This window comes from Marmota marmota, unplaced genomic scaffold, assembly GCF_001458135.2.
Source record: "Marmota marmota marmota unplaced genomic scaffold, marMar, whole genome shotgun sequence".
NCBI lineage: Eukaryota > Metazoa > Chordata > Mammalia > Rodentia > Sciuridae > Marmota > Marmota marmota.
The window spans coordinates 12,756,908-12,778,166 of record NW_026000174.1 but is presented as its reverse complement, the minus strand read 5'-3'; the positions used below and the strand labels follow the sequence as shown (position 1 = coordinate 12,778,166).

The following is a 21,259-nucleotide window of genomic DNA, read 5'->3' as shown; positions in this document are numbered from 1 at the left end:
CACTTGAGAAAAGTATCTAGCTTTATGCCTCGAGACTCCGCGACTCTATTTCCAGGCATGTACCAACAGAAATGTGTAAGAATGTGCATCAGCAGATACGTGTGAGAAAGTGTATAGCAGCACAGTTCTTAGGAGCCAGAAACAATGACATCCCAAATACCTATCAGCAGTAAAATGGATAAACTGTGGCGTACTCACACAACCAAATACTGTACAACGAGAAAAAGTGTACAACAGATACTCGAGACACTGAAAAACATCATCATGAATCAAATAAGCCAGTCTCAAAAAATTATATAGTACATGAGGGAGGTGAGGTGGTGCACGCCTGTAATCCCAGAGGCTCAGGAGGCAGAGGCAGGAGGATCGCAAGTTCAAAGTCAGCCTCAGCAATGGCAAGGCGCTGAGCAACTCAGTGAGACCCTGTCTCTAAATAAAATACAAAATAGGGCTGGGGATGTGGACGAGTGCCCCTGAATTCAATACCTGGTACTCCCCCAAAATAAAATAAAATTATGTAGTACATGATTTACTCTTTATAAATTTCAAAATCATAGACAGGATGGTGAGCCTACAGGAGGAGCAGTAACTGGCAGAGACATGAGGTGCTGGTGATGGTCTATCTGTGATCTCAGTAGTGGCAACATGAGGGTGTTTAGTTTATGAAAATACACCATTCTGTATACACTTGTGATCTTTCTGTGTGTCTGATGCTCTCATTTGGATAAGTTCCTACAAAGATCCACATGTTGAAGGCTTAGTCCCCAGGTGCCATGTTGGTGCTGTTGGCAGGAAATGGAAACTTTAAGAGGTGGGGCCTGGTAGAAGGTCTTTAGACTATTGGGGGCAAACTCTTGAAAGGGATTGTGGGACTCCACTCACTTTCTCTTCTTCTGTTTTGCGTCCAGGTCGTGACGTACATGATTTTGCTCTGCTCTATGCCTCCTGCCATGTTGTACTGCTGCCTTACCACATGCCCAAAAGAAAAGGAGCCAATCAATAATGAACTTGAACCTCCCACACTATAAACCAAAATAAACCTTTTCTCTTTATAAGTTTATTAATTTCAGATATTTTGTTACAGTTACAGAAAGCTGACAAACACTGTTTCTATGTAAAAGGAGAGATTTAGAGAAACCAACAGGACATGGTGAGTGATAGACATGGATGGAGAGGAACAGAAAGAATCTAGCGTGATTCTGATTTTGGCAACTGGGTAAATGGAGTTACCCCGCCACCTCCTTTTTTTATACCAAGGATTGAACCCAGGGGCACTTACCCACTGAGCCACATCCCCAGCCCTTTTCATATTTTATTTAGAGAGAGGGTCTTGCTGAGTTGCTTAGGGCCTCACTAAGTTGCTGAGGCTGGCTTTGAACTTGCAATCCTCCTGCCTTCAGACTCCCGAGCCACTGGGATACTGGGCATATGCCATGACACCAGGCTACTGAAGTTACCCTTTACTGGAATGAGAAGGAGAAGAGGAAGAGCTGGTATGGGCAAAGGCAGGAATTGAGTTCAGCTTTAGACATGTTATGATAGAGGTAACTAGGCATTCAAGTGAAGATGTCAAATAGCCACTTAGATTTTCAAGTTTAGAAGCTCAGGAAGAAGTCAGAGCTAGAGATGCAGGTTCGGAAGTTCCCCCTGTGTAAACTACACAGTGAGAACCTGGATGCAATCTCCAAGAGAGTGAATGTGGATAGCAGGGAGAAGGCCCAAGGGCGGAGGATATGGGGAGGCTCAAACATTTAGTCTGATAAAGGATGACAGCCACAAGGACACCAGAAGGAGCAGACAGAGAGCTAGGAAGAAAACCAGGAGAGCGTGGTGTCCCTAGGCCAAGGGGTGTGCAGGAAGAAGGAACATCAGCCATGTCCAAGGCTGTTCCTAGGCCAGGATGAGGTCTGGGCAACGTGGAGGTCAAGGGCAGTTTTGTGGAATGTTGGTCTCCAAAATGTGGAGTAGAAGGAGACAGATGGGAGGTGAAGGTGGCAAGCAGGGAGCACAGTCATTCTAAGAGTTTTGCTTTCTGGGTGAGCAGAGAAGTGGCGCAGGAGGTGGTGGGGTCGGGGCCTTCAGACAGGAACTATTGCAGATGTTCTTAGAGGGGGAGCGATGGACACGGCAAGAAAGGGGAGATCAAGAGATGGAACTAAGTACTGACCAGGAGGAAGGGGAGGGGATTACATGACACTTGGGACTTCAAGGGCCAAGTGGCAGGAAGAGCAAGATTCAACCAGTCACAGAGGTGGCCTGTCAGATAAGGCCTTGCCGAAGGCAGTGATAAGAATTGTACAACTTCCTTCAGCCAGGCCCCAGCAGATGAATTCAAAGGTTCCTTCTAGGAAGCTGTCCCTGTCTGGGCAGGACAGAGGCCTGGCGCTGGGCTGGGCTGAGCTGAGCACGGCACCCTGTCCACAGGTTTGTACACACCTTGCCACAGCAGTGTGGAGAGGCCTAGGGAGCCAGGCCAGCATGGTGGAGTTTGCTCCCTTGTCCGTGCCTTGGGAGCGCAGGCTGCAGACACTGGCGGTCCTACAGTGGGTCTTCTCCTTCTTGGCCCTGGGTAAGTCGGGCTGGGTGAGATGGGAGACCAGGAGCAGCCACCCAGCTGCACCCAGAATGTTGGTCGTGGGAGGTTCTTGGAGGCCTCGGAGCCCTGCCCAGAGAGACTGGGCCATGGGGTGGGGTTGCCTGTGGCTTTGAGCAGTTTTTGGCCAAGCGTTCCCCCTTGACACAAGGAGACCCTGCTGCAGGCTGCTGAGGGTGTGGGAGGCATCGAGTTGATGCTGGGAAAGTTCCAGACTGCTCTTTCCTTTCTGAAGGGATGAGTGGGAACTGGGGTAAGGAAGGAGAGGGGAACCAGGAACTAGGTTCTCCGGGCCTCGGTTTTGTCATCTGCAGCAATGTGTGGCCCAGACTCCAGCTTTGCTGAAGGGAACGTTTTCAAGGAGGGTTTGGGCCAGATGCTGAGGCGCACACCTGTAATCTCAGCAGCTCGGGAGGCTGAGGCAGGAGGATCATGAGTTCAAAGCCAGCCTTGGCAGTTTAGTGAGGCCCTAAGCAACTCAGGGAAACCCTGTCTCTAAATAAAATATAAAAGGGCTGGGGATGTGGCTCAGTGATTAAGCACCTCTGGGTTCACTCCCCAGTACAAAAAAAAAAAAAAAAAAGGAGAGTTTGGGGCAGTGTTGGGAGGTGGAAGTGAATGAATGGGTTTCTTCATTTCATCTGCTGGCACCGGACTAGGGAAGAACTGTTCCCCCTGGGTCTAGGGTTCAGCCTGTGCTCTCTCCTGGCTGCTAAAATGTCGACACATTGTGGTCAGCGGCCTTTTAACACACAATATATGTGCCCACCCCACGCTTCCTCAGAATTTCTTTGTGGTTTCACAGCCATAGAACTTATCCCCAGCAAGGCAGGCTCTCCTGGACCCTACGTTAGCATCCTTTCTAATTGACGTGGGTTTCTGCCCTAAGGGTTGATAAACATGTTACACATACTTGGTTATTTCCACTATGTAGATGAGCAGAGAAAGTGCCTTACAGGCCCAGGCTGCAGAGCCAAAGTCCTGGGCTCCTCCTGCCAGAGAAAGGGCTAAGGAGGTAGAAGAGGGGAGAGGGGCTGGGGTGGGAGGAGGTGGGAGCCACAGTCGGTAAGAGAGCAGAAGGAGGGAGGCCTAAGCTGTCAAGTCCAAGGGCTCTGGGGACCCAGTGCCAGGTGACTGTAGCCAACAGATCACAGAAGACGAGGGACATGGTGCCCAGCCTGCCTCCTGTTGTCTTTTAGGGCAAGAGTGTTTCCAGCTGGCCATGCCCACCCCACCCTGCAGCCCTGTGGCACTGCCTGGCTCCTTCACTATCACAGGAACCTGGAAGGTCAGGAGCAGCGTAGGGGTCAAAGCAGCCCTGGGCCTGGAGGGCCAGAGGGAGGACAGCTGAAAAAAAGGATCTGGGCTCCTTTGTGCCAAGAGCAGGAGGTTTTGCCTTGTCCCTTAACCTGAGGGCAAAGGAGAGCTGAGGAAGTTTCAGGTAGTGGAGTGACAAGGTCCAGCCTGGGTGTTAAAGGTCCCTATGCCTGCTGTCGATGTGTCTGCTGTGCTGGGGGTGTGGGGAAGGGACCAAAAGCAGGAGCATTCTGTCTAGATCAGAAGTCACCAAATCAGGGCCCATGGGCCACATCCAGCCCCCTGGTTTTGTTCAGTCCAAGGGTTCAGAATGGTCTTTATATTTTTTAAAGGCTACATTTAAAAATAGCTGCTTAAGTACATGCATAATATCCTCCAATTTGCCCCTTAAACTGCAAAGTCTAAAATATTTGCCATCTGAACCCTTAAGAAAAAGTCTGGAAAGGGTGGCAGTGGGTGGAGAGAAGGTTTGGGGTCGGGAGATATTCAGGAGATGGGCTCCTGGGCAGGAGCAGAAGGAATGGATGGGTGGAGGGAGAAGGCCAAGTTGATGCCCAGTCTCACCCACGTTTGGCTGGCTGTCGTCACTGAACTTGGGCACTCAGGAGCAGGCTTGAGAGATTAGGAGTTCAGTCCTGAATGTCACTGTTCTTGAGGGGCTGTGGAGCCTGGAGCCAAGAAGTCACCCTGTGAGCAGGGGGATGAGAGTGTAAGGTCAGGCAGCAGTGACCAACAGGAGGCAGATTTTAAAAGGCTCTGAATGAGGCTTTATTGAGATTTCGCTCCCTGGCGGGACCCTCAGACCAGCAGAGTGGGTCTAAGGAAAAGTGCATGGGGCTGGAATTTTTATTGGGCTTAGGGCAGGAAGGGAGGGCTTGGGACAGGAAAAGGGGTTTTTAGAGTCCCTTGTCCTACTGGGGTTGGTTGGGGGTAGCTGGCTAAGATCCAGGATTGGCCAGGAGACCCTGCTGATTGACAGGCAGTTCTGTGGGTGCCTGATTGGCGGTTCTTTGGCGCGCATGGGGGGTTGCTTAATCACCTCAAAGGGATCTAACAGAGGGAACAGAGTAGCAGGGGTGGTGACAAGCAGAGGTAGCACTTCAGGCAGCCACTATTTTTTGTTTGTTTGGTACCAGGAATTGAACCCAGGGGTGCTTAACCACTGAGCCATGCCCCCAGCCCTTTTTATTTTATTTTATTTTTTTAACTTAGAGTCAGGGTCTTGCTAAGTTGCTGAGGCTGCCTTTGAATTTACAATCCTCCTGCCTCACTCTCCCAAGCTTTTAAAGTTTTAAAGAACACTAAGGTTTTAAAGAACACTAAGGTTTCAAAGACTGGTAGGAAAATCAAGCCCCCCAGGCAGGGAACCCCCTGTGCAGAGCAGAGGAGGAATAAGGGACCTTGTACACAGTTCATGCTGGAGGTCACGGACACATTTTGCAAAATGGCACAGAAGTGGCTGGAAAAGTCAACTAGGACCACTCACCAAAGGCTCAGAGCCCCAAGTCAAATGCGTTCTTGGGTGACTTGTTTGCTGGCTGTGTCCTGTCCTCTCCTCCACAACTCCCACCTCTTACATGGGAAAGGAAGGTGTTTCTTCACAGCCTGTGCTGTTCTTGGCTATGGCTACAGCTCCATGAAGAGTCCGAATCCAGAACATCTGTTGAGTGAATGAGGAATGCTGGGAGCATGATCTGGTCCAAGCAGCAGGACTGAATCCCAGGTCCCCCCTTACTAGTATGCTGTGTGACCTTAGCCAATTTATAGACCCTCTCTGTAGTACTGAAAGCTCTGTTCTTGTCCCCGATGCCAATCCAATAACAAGGACATAGTTTTGAGAAAAAGAAGTTTTATCATTGCAAAGAAGAAGCACAGGAGACTCCTGTCCCAGAGGCTGTGATTCTGCCCATCAGGGGAACAGGGGGCTCTTAAAGAGGTATATCAAAGGTCACATTCCACATTTGTTTTTGGAGTTGTCATTCACTTGTTCGTTTGGGAGATAGTCATTTCTGCTGCCACCCCCAACTCTGAGTTACTTGTTTCAGTGGTATGTGCTCAAGGACAGATAACTCTGCCTAGGATGGGGAAGAAAGGTAATCCTGTTTCCCTGAGATTAGGGAGGGGGAGCAGTTAGGGAAGAGCAGGGGGAAAGGGAGAGGAAGAAACAGGTCATTTAAAAATAAGTCCATCGGGCCAGGTGCAGTTGTGCACGCCTGTAATCCCAGTGGCTCGGAGGCTGAGACAAGAGGATCATGAGTTCAAAACCAACCTCAGCAATGGCAAGGCGCTAAGCAACTCAGTGAGATCCTGTCTCTAAATAAAATACAAAATAGGGCTGGGGATGTGGCTCAGTGGTCCAGTGCCCCTGAGTTCAATCCCTGGTACCCACTCCCCCCCCCAAAAAAAAAAGTCACATGGCAGAACAACAAGGGCTATACTCAAAACATAAAGTGGACCACTGTCACATCTAGGCCTTAAAGTGGGCATTTTAAGTGTTTCCCCCTCAGGTCGTGAGGATTATGTGAAAGAAGGTGGTGTCTTCCTTCCTAAATTACTGAAAAGACCTACAGACTGGGTTTGCTTCCTAACAGGGGTTAAAGGGTGAGCCCATGGTCGAGGCATAATGCAGTGGTGGGAGTCATTCTGGTCAGGGTAGATACCCTGTTTTCTTCTAACTTTTCCTTTTTTCCTCCTGACTTCAAAAATAATACATAATAAAACAAAACATGGGCCCTTAAAGTAAAATACTTCCAGCCAGTCATGGTGGCACACTTCTGTAATCCCAGCGACTCGGAGGCTAGGAGGATCTAAGTAGAGGGCCCTTGAGTTCAGTCCCCAGCACCCCACCCACACCCTGCCCAAAGACTTCCCATACTCTTGCCTCCAGGTAGCCACTATTAACAATTCATCTTTATTTTCCAGAGCTCCTTTTTTTAAAGAAGCTCATGAACAGACTTTTGGTTTTGCCCAAGGGAAGAATCCTAGCTGGGAGTTTAAAATTATTTTTACTTTTATAGTAAATATTTTTAATGTAAAAATTAAAAACAATTTAAGTCAATCTCCTTTCTTTTTTGAATTCAGGGGCACTCTACCATTGAGCCACATCCCCAGCCCTATTTTGTATTTTATTTAGAGACTGGGTCTCAGAGAGTCACTTAAGGCCTCTCTAAATTGCTGAGGCTGACCTTGAACTCCAGGTCCTCTTGGGATTACAGACTAGCGAATTATTCAATAGTGTTTGAAAACAAAGAGCAAATGTGGAAGCAACCCTATGTCCATGAACAGATAAATGAATAAACAAAATAGAATATTATTCAGCCTTAAAAAGAAAGGAGATTGAGACACATCCACAACTTGAATGAACTGCAAACATTACGCCAAATAAAATAAGCCAGTCACAAAAGCCAAACGCTGTAGGATCTTACTTATGTGAAGTACCCAGCGTAGTCAACATTTCAGAGAATAGAAGGCTGGTTGCTTGGGTCTGGAGGGAGGGGCAGTGGGAGTGTCTACTGGGATGATAAATAAGTTCTGTGATTGATAGTGGTACTGGCTGCACAGGGTATGAAGGTCCTTAATGCCACTGAATTGTTCAGATGGTAATTCATGTCATGTGTGTTACTAGAGAAAAAAAAAATTTAAAGGAAAACACGTATTCAAAGTGCCCCAAACACAATTCTAGAAAGTCAGCTTTGTGACGGCCAGAAGTCATCCGTTGCTCACAGCTGGACCCCAGCACCTGGCACTTTGTAGGTGCTCCATGCAGAGTGAATATTTGTTGTCTGTATCTGCTGGCTACCAAACTTTTCCTACTGTTCAAACTGGCTCAAGAGTCCCTTCCTCCAGGAAGTCTGGCAGGAGGGGCAGGCCCAGTCCACCCTACTTCCAAGAGGAGTTACACAACCAGAAGCTGGCCTCCTTTAAGAACAGTGTAGGGACTGAGGCTGAGGCTCAGTGGCAGAGCACTGGCCTGGTGTGCATGAGACTCAGAATTCCAACTCAAGCCCTGCCAGAGAGAAGAAAGAGGAGGAGATGAGTGTGTGGAGAAAATGGAATGCAGAGGGAGTGATATTCTCTGGGAATGATGCTTCATTGGCGTCAGATGAGGGGTGGTCCTAAAGACCTCCTGACCCTGAGGTGAAGCCAGGTTTAGCTTGCAGCCAGGGATGGGGAACTGCAGATCAGAGGGTTTCCATGCTGGGCCTGGTCCTGGCCCTGCTGTACGCACAGGGCGGTCAGGGGTTGGCCTCTTCCTGCCTCCCCACTCCTCGCCAAGGGCTTTGGAGGCGAGGTCAATGGAGCATGGTGGGTTGAGGAAGAGCAAGCGTTGGAACTGCGTATTGGGAGAGGGGAAGGAAGAGCAGGAGGAGACGGGGCCAGCTCCTGGGAGCCTGATGCCAGGCTGAGCTGCTTGGGCTGTGCCCTGAAGTTGTGCGGAAGCCACAGGAGGGCTCTTTCATAAGAGAAGCGAGGGACCCCAACACACTTACCTTTGGAAAGATGAAGTAGAGGGTGAACAGAAGGGGGAATTGGCAGAAAGGGGGCTCCTTTTTCTATGGGATCCTCAAACATAGAAACTAGAACCCTTGTTGCAGTCAGCAGCTCCCATTTTTTGAGCACCAGAGAGACGGCAGGGGTCAGGCCACCTGGGGCAGCAGGGCTCAGCCTGGGTGTCTCACCTGCCTTCCTCGCAGACCCCTGATGGCTCCTGCTTCCCTTCCCAGCCCAGGTCTGTGTGGTCATCTTCATAGGCCTCCTCTTCACAAGGTTCTGGCTCCTCACCGTCCTGTATGCCACCTGGTGGTACCTGGACTGGGACAAGCCGTGGCGGGGCGGCAGGCCCATCCAGACCTTCAGGCGCTGGGTCATATGGAAGCACATGAAGGACTATTTCCCCGTCTCGGTGAGTCCTGGGGCTGCTTTGGGGGGGATGGGGGGAGAAGCTGGCTGAGTGGGGTCAGGGCCCCAGTGCCTCACGTTTCTGTGGGGCAGTGCAGCCCTGTGTGCGTTGTTCAGGATGCTGGACCGGAAGGCCCAGGCCTGGGTCCCCCGCCACCCAGAGACCTGGAGAAGAGACCAGCTCCTCTCTAGCTATGGCTTTCCATTTACACGGACGTGGGGCCAGCGTGAGGTTGATGAACATACAGGACTTGAAGGAGCTCTATGGGACATGTACTGTGTCCCTCATGTGGACCTTCAGGGAGCAATCCTATCAGCAGCCCAGTTTAAAATAAAGTTAACAAACTATGGGTCTTAAGAGACCAGCTAGCCCTACAGTCATACTCTGCCGACCAGAGAAGGACACCGGTGTGACCAAGGTCGGTCAGTCAGTTGTCAACAAATTTTAAAGCTTTGCATTGGTATGGATGAGGAAGGGTATCAGGAAGAGAGCCCTGAACGGTCCTCAGGTTCTAACCTGCTCCTATTTCTGCCAAGCTGTGTGTCCTTGGACAAGGCCTTGTCCCACTCTGAGCCTTGGTTTCCCATTGATCCAGTAAGCCAACTGATCTTCCTGCTCTGAGTGCCTTCGTCTCTCTCTCTCTCTCTCTCTCTCTCTCTCTGGTTCATGACACCTCACAGTGATTGTGAACACTTGTCCCTGGACTTGAAGATTGGCCCTGAGTGGACCAGATCTCTGGATCTGAAAAGACCTGTAGGTTCCTTCAACTGAGCCCAGAAAAACTAAACTTGTGGTCTACACAGCCAGGCAGAGACGATTTATTGAACAAATGGGATAGGATGGAGGAAGGCAGTGGGGACACAGGAGGGTAGGCAGGGCTAATTGGCCTGAAAACAGGAGAGAAGGTAGGTGTGGAGTGTGGTCTTTAGAGTTAGTTGGACTAGATTCTAATCCCAGGTCTGCCACATAGCAGATGTGTGACATTGGGTGAGTTACACATTTTCTCAGAGCCTCACTCTCTGCATATGTAAAATGGAGATGATGTCATATACTGGGCCTTGTGGATTCCATGAGATCAGGCGGGACAGCTCTCATAGGTTCTCAGAACCTCAAGACTCAGCGGGATTCTGAGGAGACCTGGGCATGGCTTCAGGTCCAAGGGACTCTGAGAACCTAGAGTCTTGGGGCTCTGACCTTCATACCTGCCTGGCTTCTCCACCCCATCCAGGAGCCCCACCACTTCCTGCCCCTCCAGGAATTAGATCTCCAGGTAGCAAAAGAGGGGAGGTGGAGGAAATAGGCCTGCAGAGGTTGAATAGCTTGCCAAAGTCATGGGAACTCAAAGTCAGGGATTTGAGATTCCTGAGGTCCCCTGGAGCTAGAAAGGGCTGGGCTACAACAGGGAGCAGGGCCTGTAAGGTATAGGGTCAGCATGGGTAGGGCTGAGCTGAAGTGGGCTGGCAGAGGCTGCCATGCCCATGGGGGCCACAGGAGTCAAAGGGCAGAACATGTGGGCTAGCGAGGGGGGACCCAGGTGGAAGGCAATCTTCTCCACCCCTTAGTTGTGCTTCCTCTGCAGGGCCCCCTCCCAGGATCTTGTCAACAAAGACAAGCAAGGCTTATGGGGTCTGGAGAGCAGCCATGGGTATTTTGTGGGCGGAATCCCCATCCCTTCCCCAGGACTTCTGAGCTCTGAGGCTCTGAACTCCCTTCTCCAGGCCCAGGCTCCTTCTTTTGAACCAGGAAGTTCAGAGCTCTCCTGGGGAAGTGTGACCTGTAGCCTGGGGAGGTGTAGGTGACATCAGGTCACCTGCAGCAGGTTCTAGCCCCTAGTTGAGCTTTGCAGGTCCTGACCCTGGCCTCTCGTCCCATGTGTGCTGGATCCTCACACCATGAAAAGAAAGGCCACCTACAAAGGGGGTGGTGCAAGCACAGACCCAGAAGCCTCAGGGTTGTGAGCAGCAGCCTGGGGTTCCGGGAGAATAAAGCAGAGTAAACCTGTGGGGAGGCTGGAGAGGAGCTCGGGTCACTGCAGAGGTCTTAGAGGCCACCCTGCAGAACTGGAAAACCGGAAGTTCTATGGGGAATGTCTTCTGACAGCCTACTGGCCTCCAAAGGACAGTGTCCAGCTGCTCTGTCCCTGGCGTACTTCCTGCAGCAGGTTGGCAGAGGCGATGCTGAGGCAGCTCCACTGCCTTTCTTGCTCCTTCCCTCCTTGGTGGCTCTCAAGGAGGGTTTCTCAACCTCACTACTATCAGCACTGGATGGACTTGATTTGCAGAAATTCTATGTGCACAGTTTTTCAGGCTTGTTGCACACTGAAGGCCCTTTGCTGCAGTACCATGAGTGGCCAGCAGAGGGAGAGATGCTGTTCATTTCTGTTTTGTGGCTCCTAGGCTGGGAGCTGCAGACTCCCCCTTCTTTCTGCACACCTGGGCAGCAAGGCCCTGCAGAGACCCTGGAATGAGCAAAAGGCAGGCTGTCCTGGCTCTACTGAGCTCTCCCTGCATTCACAAGCCTCCTCACTCTCTTGTGGAATGTGAGGTCCTTCCACGATCTCTCAGCTTCTGTCAGTTCTCCCTGTGTTTTTATGAACTAGCCTCTAGTGATGAACTTTCAGGCAAAATTAGAAAACTGTGCCTTGGCCTTGAAGCTTTCCGAAGTCATCCTGTTGGCTTTCTACAGAGACAATGCAGGAGAATCAGGCCATTCATGTAGGAGTCAGGCCATTCATGTAGCTGTCCCCACCTCATGCCAAGACTGGCCCAGGAGCTGGGTGTCCCCCACTGTGAATGTTTCATCACCCAGAGTAAATAGTCTAGACAGGCCAAGGCCTTGGGAGGGACCAAGTTCTGTGGCCAGGGCTATGACCTAGGGTCATGAAATACTGCCCATAATGTGCTTGCTGGTCATGATCCGAACCAGGCTGGGGACAGTGTAGGACAACTCCCCACCCATACCCATACCTGGGACAAGCCCTTAGTTCCCCTGTAGCCCACCAGGCATTACTAGGGACTTAGTGGCCTCTCCTTCCTGTCTGCCACATCTTGGTACACTGGGGTCTGTTCACCTGAGACAGTGGGGCTCAGGTAGCCACCTTTCACATAACAGGAACTCTAGCTTACAGGAGAAGGGGGAGGGGGAAACGGCAACATTTGATTTATTTTCCAACCAGACCCCACCTTCCCGATCGGACCTAATTATTTATTATCGATATTGACTGTCTTTTTTGAACCCTGGCTTCACTGAGATGCCTGTAAGGAGGTGTTTCTTCACAGGAAGCTGGGTCTGGCTCCAGTGTTCTCCCAGGAGTCCAGGGCAAGGGGAACTAGCATGGGGCATAGCGGTTCCCCAGCCCTAGGGCTGCCCTGCAGGGAACTGGGCCTCCTACACTGTCCCCTTCCGCTCCCAGCCAGGTAGATCTCTGGGAGGCTTGCTCAACCCCAACAGCATCAACACTTGGATTGGATAATTTGTGTGTGTGTGTCGGGGGCACTGTTCCTATCCCTGGCATCTACCCACTCAATGCCAGAAGTACTACCCTCTCCCAATGGTAAAACCCAAACTGTCTGCAGACATTACCAGATGTCCACATCAAGAGAGCAGGAGGTGGCAAACTCACCTTAGCTGAGAACCACTGATCTAGAGCATGGGGTCTGGGTCCTACACTCCTGTTCTGACTCTTCCCTCCTCCCCTCTACCCACAGTCCTGACCACAGCTATCTTTTTGTCTAGGTTCCATGTCCTCTGGCGCCCCCTGGAGTTCATCCTCCACACTACCTCTTACTTAGAATAAAACCTATTTTTTCTGCAGCCTGCTAGTACTTGCACTCTGAGCCCTTACCTGCTTCTCCTTTCCCCTTTGTCATTCCAGTCCGGCAGGCATGAGCTGTACCACTTGTTCTGGTGCCTTATTGGAGTGTCCCCCACCCTGCTGATGCCAAATAATGTGGGTACATAAGTAGGCCCTCAACAGGCTCTTCCCTCTGGGGCCCTAGAGGAGTGAGAGGTGGGCTGCCGATGCAGGAATCACCTCTCCCAGGAGAGCGAGGCTGGAGTCTTGAAAAATCCCAAACCAGTCATGAGCCAGCTTGCCTAGCCTGAGTAGGCCTCCTTGGGTCAATGAGCCCCATGGTCGACTCTATCAAGTTTGACCAGATAGTTCCAAAGTCAGTCCTCAGTGCCAGTTGTCTCCCTGGGTCTGGAATAAAGGCTTCCTGCCTCTTTGTGTTCTCTGTATAGATGGCAGAATTCAGATCCCAGTCACCTGTGTGGCTTTGTGCAGGTCACTTAATCCCTCAGCAAACCTCTCAGCTTGCTTAACTGAGAAGTAGGGCTATCATACCACAGCCAGCCTTCCTGTGGTCTTAGTGGGTGTTAAACAAGCCAGCAGCACGGGTGCTTGCTTTTTTTTTTTTTTTTTTTTTTTTGTTCCTGGGATTGAACTCAAGGGCACCCCAGCCCTCTTTTGTATTTTATTCAGAGACAGGGTCTCACTGAGGTGCTTAGTGAGAGTTCACTTTTACTGGGGTTGGCTTCAAAGGGTAGAAACTCAACTGTCCATCAACTGACAAATGGACAAACATGTGCTCTAGCCATGCAATGGAATGTCATCCAGTCAAATGTGAAAGGAGTTCTGATACATGCTACAACATGGATAGACCTAGAAAACATGACACCAAGAGAAAGAAGCCAAGTTCAAAGTCCACCTGTTGTAAGATTCCATCTGTATGAGGTTTCCCGAACAGGTAAACTCAGAGAGGTAGAGAGCAGATTAGCAGTGCTAGGGCCCCGGGGAGAGGGAAAATGACTCCTAATGGGTATGGGTTTCTTTCTGGGGTGTTGAGAATGATCTGGAAGTAGTGGTAATGCTTACACAATCTTATAAAATTGCATTGAGTTGAGAGTGGTGGTGTACACCTGTAATCCCAGCTATTCCTGAGGCTGAGGCAGGAGGATACCAAGTTTGAGGTCAGTCTAGACCACTTAGCAAGGCCCTGCCTCAAATTTTTAAAAAGTTTTAAAAAGGGGGCACTGGGGATGTAGCTCAGTGGTAGAACACTGCTGAGTTCTATTCCCAGTACCAAAAAAAAAAAAAAGTGCATTGAACTGTATATTTTAATGGGATGAATATTATTGTATATAAATGAAATCAATAAAAAATAGTTGGGCTGGGGATGTGGCTCAAGTGGTAGCGTGCTTGCCTGGCATGCGCGGGGCGCTGGGTTCGATCCTTAGCACCACATAAAAATAAAATAAAGATGCTGTGTCCACCGAAAACTTTTAAAAAAGTAAATATTAAAAAATTCTCTCTCTCTCTCTCTCTTTAAAAAAAATAGCAAACTTCAAAGCTTAGGAAGCTGGCTGTGCCCTTTTCTAGACCCACTGCCCAGTGTACCACAGCCAGCCTCAGGGCATGTAGCCAGGGTATCCCCAGACCCCCACCATCTTGCTCAGTCACAATCAATATTCCCCCAACAGAATGGAGGAAGCAAGACAAACCACAACTCTTCACCAACTGCCTCCTCCTCTTTATTTATCTTTATTTATCTCTCTGAACCCTGTAGTAAACCTGAAGTGTCATCATTGTCCTGTGGAAGAGGATAACTGAGGCACTGAGGGGGCCAGAGCCTGGCAAAGGTCCCAGGGATGAGCCAGTGGTAAAATCCAGTCTCCTGACTCCCTGCTCAGGGTTCTCCTGACTCCATGCTAGTGGGATGCAGGTGACCTGCTGGGACAGGATTCGAGTCAGGGCCCCTCCTTCTGAGGTGGGATATTTCAGTCTCATCTTCTTGGCTCCTTCATTCCCACCTTCCTTCCACACTTTCCAGAGCATCTCCTTTGTCCCAGACCAGCACTGGGAACACACCTTGGACACAGTGATTTATGATCTTCAGTGAGGGCCAGGTAGACTTGGGGTCAAGAGTCATGTAGAAGGGGCAAGCACAGAAAGATAAAATAGAGACCACATCTGGGGGAGGTACAGATTAGGCCTCATTGGGACTATGATGGCTTCACAGTGCACACACGTGGACACATGTAGATACACATGCAAATATTGGCCTACTCGCCTGGACACAGGTCCCTACCTTTGCAAGGTTTTTCTCTATGCACAAATGCTTTCTTTTATATATTTTTTGTATAGGGATTGAATCCAGGGGCACTCAACCACTGAGTCATATCCCCAGCCCCTCATCCCCCTTTTTAAATTTAGAGACAGGGTCTCAGTGAGTTGCTTAGGGCCTCTCAAAGTTGATGAGGCTGGTTTTCAATTCGTGAGTCTCCTGAGATGCTTGTTATAGTCATGTGCAACTGCACTGGGTTTTTGTTTGTTTGTGTTTTGTTTTTGTTTTTGTTTTTTGGGTTTGATAGATATTGTCAAATTGCCTTTATGGAGGTACAAAATTTCTTCCCACTATCAGAAATGGAACTTCTAAGGAAGTGTTTCAATGGGTTCTAGAGCAAGTGCCTTCCCAGTGAGAAAAACCAGGGTCTCTATCTTGCCATATCTACTAAGTCCCCTACTTCCCAGGGGAAGAGGTTTGTCCTGGTCTGGGGAGACCATCTTGGTGATGGTGGGGCGGGGGGTGTTTGTCAAAGCCAAAGAAGAATCTAGAGCTATTCAGGCTGGACTGGGCAGACAGGATCCAGTGCTGTCTCCAGTGCTCTGAGGGTGAGCAGCCCGGCTTCAGTGGCCCCAAAGGCAGCAATGAGAATCCTCAGGGAATTATCCCTGACCCTTTCAGCTTGGTGACAGAAAGACCGCTTACCCTGGCAAAGCGGAGTCTGAGCGGAAGGAGCTGCCCTGGCCCAGGGAGTGCAAATTGCAGGCTGGCAGGGAGCCTCCTGCCCTAGGCCTGGCCCCACCCTGATGGCAATGGTTCCCAGAGCCAGGTTGGGCTCCAGGGTTCCCAGTGGAGTGAGGCCAAGATTGCTAACAACCTTGGCCTCCAGCAATAATCTCTGCAGATCCAGGTGACCAGTACAGCCTCTGTTAGCTCAGGTCCCGCCCCGTTGTTCCTCGCCCTATTTCATCAAGAAGCTGCTAAGGACACACAGTTCTTTCTCCCTCTCCATCTTCAGTGTCTGGTGGACCCTGGCACACCCTCCATGCCACAGGCCCCACCAAGGCAAGCCTCTGTCCTGGCAGGGGAAGAGAACAAAGGGCAACAAAGGTCTGGCCTGCAGGGTGGCGGGGAGAGGAGAGAGCCACCGGGTGAGACACTTGTGCAGTACAGGGCGGCAGTCAAGAACAGAGCCAGTCTAGGGGTCTGCATGCTCTTTCAACCTGACAGGAATCCACGCCTCTTACAGCTTGCGCATGCTCAGCTCCAGGTCTGAAGTGCACAGTACTGTTAGCATGGGCTTTCCAGAGTGGTGGCGCCCCCGTGTGGCCCTTTGATTCCTTCACATCACACCCTGTGGGCTGATTGGCAATTCTAGGAACCCTCCTCATAGCACAGCTTGTCAGCAGCCAGGCAAGGGAGAGGGGCAGAGCCAAATGTTCCCCTTTTACAGAAGAGGAGCCTGAGGAAACAGTTTATCCAAAGCCAGCACCTTGGTATCACCAGAAATGGTCCCTCACCACAGCACAGAGCGTCCAACTTATGAATGAAGCACTTAAGGCTCAGAGAGGGGCATCGACTTACCCAAGGTCACACTAGAGTGGCAGAGTCAAGATCAGTAACAGACCCAGCTCTGACTCACCAGGGTGCTGTCCCTGCAGCTGGTCAAGACTGCTGAGCTGGACCCCTCCAAGAACTACATTGCGGGCTTCCATCCCCACGGAGTCCTGGCAGCCGGAGCCTTTATCAACCTGTGCACTGAGAGCACGGGCTTCTCCTCGCTCTTCCCGGGCATCCGCCCCCATCTGATGATGCTGAACCTGTGGTTCCGGGCCCCCTTCTTCCGAGATTACATCATGTCTGGGGGTGAGTCTTCCTGCTCCAGGTAGCTCAGGAACATAAGATTGGTGTTTTGGGTGGGGGGACTTTAGGGAGGGCTTCCAAAAGTTCTGTATTTCTTCTAAAAACATGCACAGGAGGAGAAGGTGGCTAGACCCAAAGGAACTTTCTGCAGTGCTGTGCTGATCACTGAGCCCAGTGAGGAGGTTGGGAAGAAGGAGAGGACTCAGGAGACTCCCAGCTGGATCCCAGGCCTCTGTGGGCACTGCTGGTGGTCTTTTTCTTGGGCACACCCCCCCTCACAGTCCCTGTCCCCTCACCACACACCTGACCACCTTCCTCTCTCCCCAGGGCTGGTCACATCAGATAAGGAGAGCGCTGCTTACATTCTGAACAAGAAGGGCAACGGGAACCTGCTGGCCATCATTGTGGGGGGCTCCCAGGAGGCACTGGATGCCAGGCCCGGGGCCTTCACGCTGCTACTGCGGAATCGCAAGGGCTTTGTCAGGCAGGCCCTGATTCATGGGTATGGATGGGGCTCTGGGGACTGCACTCAGTTCAATCTGAAGTTGACAAGGATGATATTTTGGTGGGGAGGCAAGAAAGACTAACCAGATTCTATTTTAGCAGAGAGCTTCTCAGTTCATTCACAATGAAGATTATCTTTTTAATGATTCATGCCCAAATTCCTGGAAAAGTTTCCATTTTTCCAGAGAAATTCGATGGCTGATGGACATAGTTCAAGGTGGGAGTGGACATCTTCCCCAATGCTGGCAGGAGAGCTGAGACCTATGGGATCTGAAAGAATGGGGATAGGAGCATATGGAAGAGACATTCTCCCACCTTGGGTGAAGCTTCTGGGAGGAAAGGAGCCAACTGGTGTGGGGAGAGTTTTCTAGGAGAGAATGCAGGTGTTTTCTGTCTGGGAGGACTCTCTGCAGCACTCTGTCCACATGTCACGGAGCAACCGAGGTCAGAGAGGGAGCCATGGCAGGTCTAGGAGGCGATCCAAGCCTCCTACTTCTAGTCCAAGGCTGGCTCCTCTGCTCCCGCTCTTGGTCATGGAGTCCCTGCAAGAAGCCCAGTGAACTTCCCACTCCTGTTTTTTCTGGAGCCTCCTCCCACAGGCCTCTTCTGTTTCCCTCCAGGGCAGCTCTAGTGCCGATCTTCTCCTTTGGGGAGAATAACCTATTTGACCAGGTGCAGAACTCTTCTGGCTCCTGTTTGCGCCGAGTCCAGAATCGGCTGCAGAAGATCATGGGCATCTCCCTCCCCCTCTTCCACGGCCGCGGCATCTTCCAGTACAGCTTTGGTTTCCTGCCCTACCGCCAGCCCATCACCACCATCGGTAAGCCCAGAGCCAGTCTGCGAGAGGGAGGTTACAGGAACAGGGACCTGGGCTATGTGGTGCCAGGGCACATGGAGGTGGGCCAGGTCCATCCCTTCCCTCATGGGGCTCACATTCTAGATTGGGAGGCACAGAGACTGGCAGATGGCCCTAATATAAGGCAGTCTTAGATAAGGGCTGTGACACAGACACAAAGAACAGTCACTACTGGTTGCTGAGCACCTGCTGTGTACCCGGCACTAGCGGCTGCCTTCTGTGCAGCAGCCCAAATTATTCTAACATCCTTTGAGGCAGGGTTATTATGTATTTCACTGATGATAAACTGAGGGTCAGAGTTTTGAGTAACAAAGTTGAAGTTTGAATCAGGAGGGTTTAATTCTGACTCAGAGGATCTGATGAAGCTTATTTGAAAAGATAGATACTGGGGAAGGGCACTCTGCGTATGCTAAAATTTTGCACAAAGTAAAAATCAATAGGCTCTGAATTAGAGCCTAAGGTATCTTCCTGCAAGAAATGGACATGAAATTTAATGCATAGACTTAACACCATCTTTTCAGCTATCTGGACACTTTTGGTTTTCTTCTTGGATTCCAAGTAGGTTCCTCTGACAAAATGTATAGAGAGGTCCATTCATCTCATCTCTATCCATCATTTGTTAGTTGTGCAGATTTGGTAAATCCCTATATTTTGAACCTTTCTGTGTCGTGTGGCAGTGTTTTCATAAATTTTAATACTTCTGCTGCCTTCAGAGCTATTGCTAAGTGGAGAAGGTTGGGGAGCTGCTTTCTCAGCCAGACAGAACCAGAGGAAGGGGGCTAGTTAATAGCCTTCCTGATTCTTCCCTGTAATAAGGAGTGAAGTGCAGGTCAGTTTGTGGGGCAGTAAGGGAAGAAAAGCTGCCTGGGCTGTGAACCCCCTTATCCCAGCAATACGGCACTTCTGACTGTAGCATCCTGGGCTCCCAGAATCATATAGCCTAGAAGGGAAGAGCACACACCCAGGACTTAAAACCTGGTACTGTCTCTTCCTAGCTATGTGACCTTGAACAAGTTAGTTAACTTCTCAGAGCCTCAATGCCTCACCTGTTAAATAGGAATATTGATAGGTTTTGTTCCCATAGGATTAAAGGGAAAAACACATGGAGAGCACCTAGCACATTTCCTGGCACATTGACACCTGTCTGTTGATAGATTTTATCAGAATGTTAGAGTTGCCCTACCACCTAGAATCCGTTTCCTGAAGTTGGGTTTGGAAGGGGTAGCTGAAGGCACTTTCCTGCAGCATGGCAGTGGGGCTGGGCACCTGCTCCAAGGGCTTCTGCCACCCCAGTGGTTCCCACTCTGCTCCTCTGCCCACCTGTGTGTCTTGCAGTGGGAAAGCCCATCGAGGTGCGGAAGATACTGAGGCCCTCAGAGGAGGAGGTGGACCAGCTCCACCAGCGCTATATCAATGAGCTATGCAACCTCTTTGAGGCCCACAAGTCCAAGTTCAACATCCCTGCTGACCAACACTTGGAGTTCTGTTGAACACCTCCAGCCAGGAGGGAGGTTGCTCCCAGGGCAAACCAGCATTTGGGAGCCCAGCCAGAGTGCTGGAACCTGAGGAGGCGTCCTGCATGTGTTTTGAACACATCTCCAGAGCTTCCCCAGGCTTCTACAAGTCCAACCACAGCTGGCAACGTGGAAGAGGAGACCAGACTGAAATCTGTGATTTGCACTTCTACAGCCAAAGCTCTGCCAGTCTCCCTCTCCTTGGCCTCTGGATGCTCATCTATGAAACGTGAGAGAGAACTGGAAGAAAATGACTCCTGAGGGCTCTGTCCTCTCCTGTAATGTCACTCAAAGATTACAAAAGAGCATGTAGGGAAAAAGAGTAACGAGGCTTTTCTTCCTCTACGCTTGAGTAACAGCACAAAAGAAGCTCCCAGCTCCAGCCCTTTCCCCTACCTGCCCCCTTGTATCACACCCTGGATGTCCCTCCCTCCCCCAGCTGGAGAGAAGGTGGTGGGCAGTGAGTCCCTGCACTCACCCAATGCACCTTCAAGTTTCTGGACCCTCTGAGCTGTGGAGTGGCAGCCAGAGGTTATTGGAAGATGGGCAAAGAGAATTCCACCGTCACTGACTGACTGTGACTGGGGGCAGGCCTCCCCCCCGCCCCCCCGCCCTCTGAGCCTCAGTTTCCCCAAATAAGATGACCTTTGAGTCTCGGTTTTGACATCGCATAATTTGAGAACTCCAGGAGGACTCCTCTTGCTCATTCTTTGTAACTTCAGACCTTGGCACAAAAGGAGGGACCCAACAAATGTCAGTTCAATAAACTAAAGCATTCTATTTTAGCCCCCCTGCTTTTTTTCATTCCTGCCTGCCCCTGCACCTACCCTCATCAAGGACACAGGTCAAAGCTTTTGACCCTCAGCTAGGCCCTGTGGCCCTGTGGCCCTGACCCATCTTCCCAAGACCTGGATTACTCTGGTCCACAGAAGACCATGTTCTTTCCTGACTCATCACCTAAGTTAATCACCTCTGGTCCTATTCTTTTAGGAAATAGGGGAAAACTAGATGTCTATGGCCAGCTGACTCAGAGAACAAAAACCAGGTGTGGGGTGTGTGAGACTGCATGTGTCTGGGGGAGAGTGATGTCCTGACCAGGAGAATTCTGGATTCCTGGGTCAGGGACATGCATCAGGAGGGTGGCCAGGAGGCATGAGGCCCCCTCCCCTCTAGCGAAGAAGCAGACCCTTCCCTCCAAGAGCAGATCCCTGTAACCTGGGAGCGGACATTTGGAGAAGTGTAATTTGGGTTCCAATCTGGTCCCATCTACTTTCAGAGACCCTGAGAAAAATCACATCCAAGCCTCAAATTTGTCATCTGACAAATAAAGACTACATCTCCCTCCATTGCTGTGGTTCCCAAGTCAATGAGCCACTTCATGTCCTTATGGAATGATGCACTATACATGCCATGCAGCAGTCAGGTGACTCCAGGGTCTCATGAAGGGGCCTGGTACCATGCTATTTGTCATATGGGTCACAATAGTATTGGGAATAAGGAGCAGAAGGGAGTGATGACTTCCAGCCCAGGGAAAGCCTTGGAGAAAGTGGCCATGAGCCAGGCCTGGAAGGAAGGGCAAGAGTCTCAAAGGAGATACACAGTGGCCTGCTGCTGGGTCGTGAACCACTTCCAAACGTACTGCCTGAA

At 50.6% G+C, this 21,259-nt stretch overlaps 1 protein-coding gene across 2 annotated transcripts; it reads left to right on the top strand.

The window, feature by feature from the left end:
• Positions 1–1,987: 1,987 nt before the first annotated feature.
• On the top strand, positions 1,988–20,397 carry Mogat2 (monoacylglycerol O-acyltransferase 2). 2 transcript variants are annotated; one of them, XM_015477399.2, is made up of 7 exons: positions 1,988–2,036; positions 2,425–2,569; positions 8,635–8,813; positions 16,537–16,741; positions 17,066–17,240; positions 17,863–18,062; positions 19,434–20,397. In XM_015477399.2, the coding sequence occupies exons 2-7, from the start codon at positions 2,479–2,481 to the stop codon at positions 19,586–19,588; spliced, it is 1,005 nt and encodes a 334-aa protein (XP_015332885.1). In that variant the 5' UTR covers positions 1,988–2,036; positions 2,425–2,478; the 3' UTR covers positions 19,589–20,397. The 2 variants fall into 2 exon arrangements, with proteins under 2 accessions (XP_015332885.1, XP_048644000.1); XM_048788043.1 differs by lacking the exon at positions 1,988–2,036 and having other exon boundaries at positions 2,205–2,569.
• The last annotated feature ends 862 nt before the right edge of the window (positions 20,398–21,259 follow it).

Bases quoted from the DNA above. Each gene is read 5' to 3' on its own strand.
- Mogat2 (XM_048788043.1), top strand. From the start codon at position 2,326: ATGAATTCAAAGGTTCCTTCTAGGAAGCTGTCCCTGTCTGGGCAGGAC. The intron at 2,570-8,634 runs GTAAGTCGGGCT...TTCCCTTCCCAG, and splicing joins CTTCTCCTTCTTGGCCCTGG to CCCAGGTCTGTGTGGTCATC. The intron at 17,241-17,862 runs GTATGGATGGGG...GTTTCCCTCCAG, and splicing joins AGGCAGGCCCTGATTCATGG to GGCAGCTCTAGTGCCGATCT.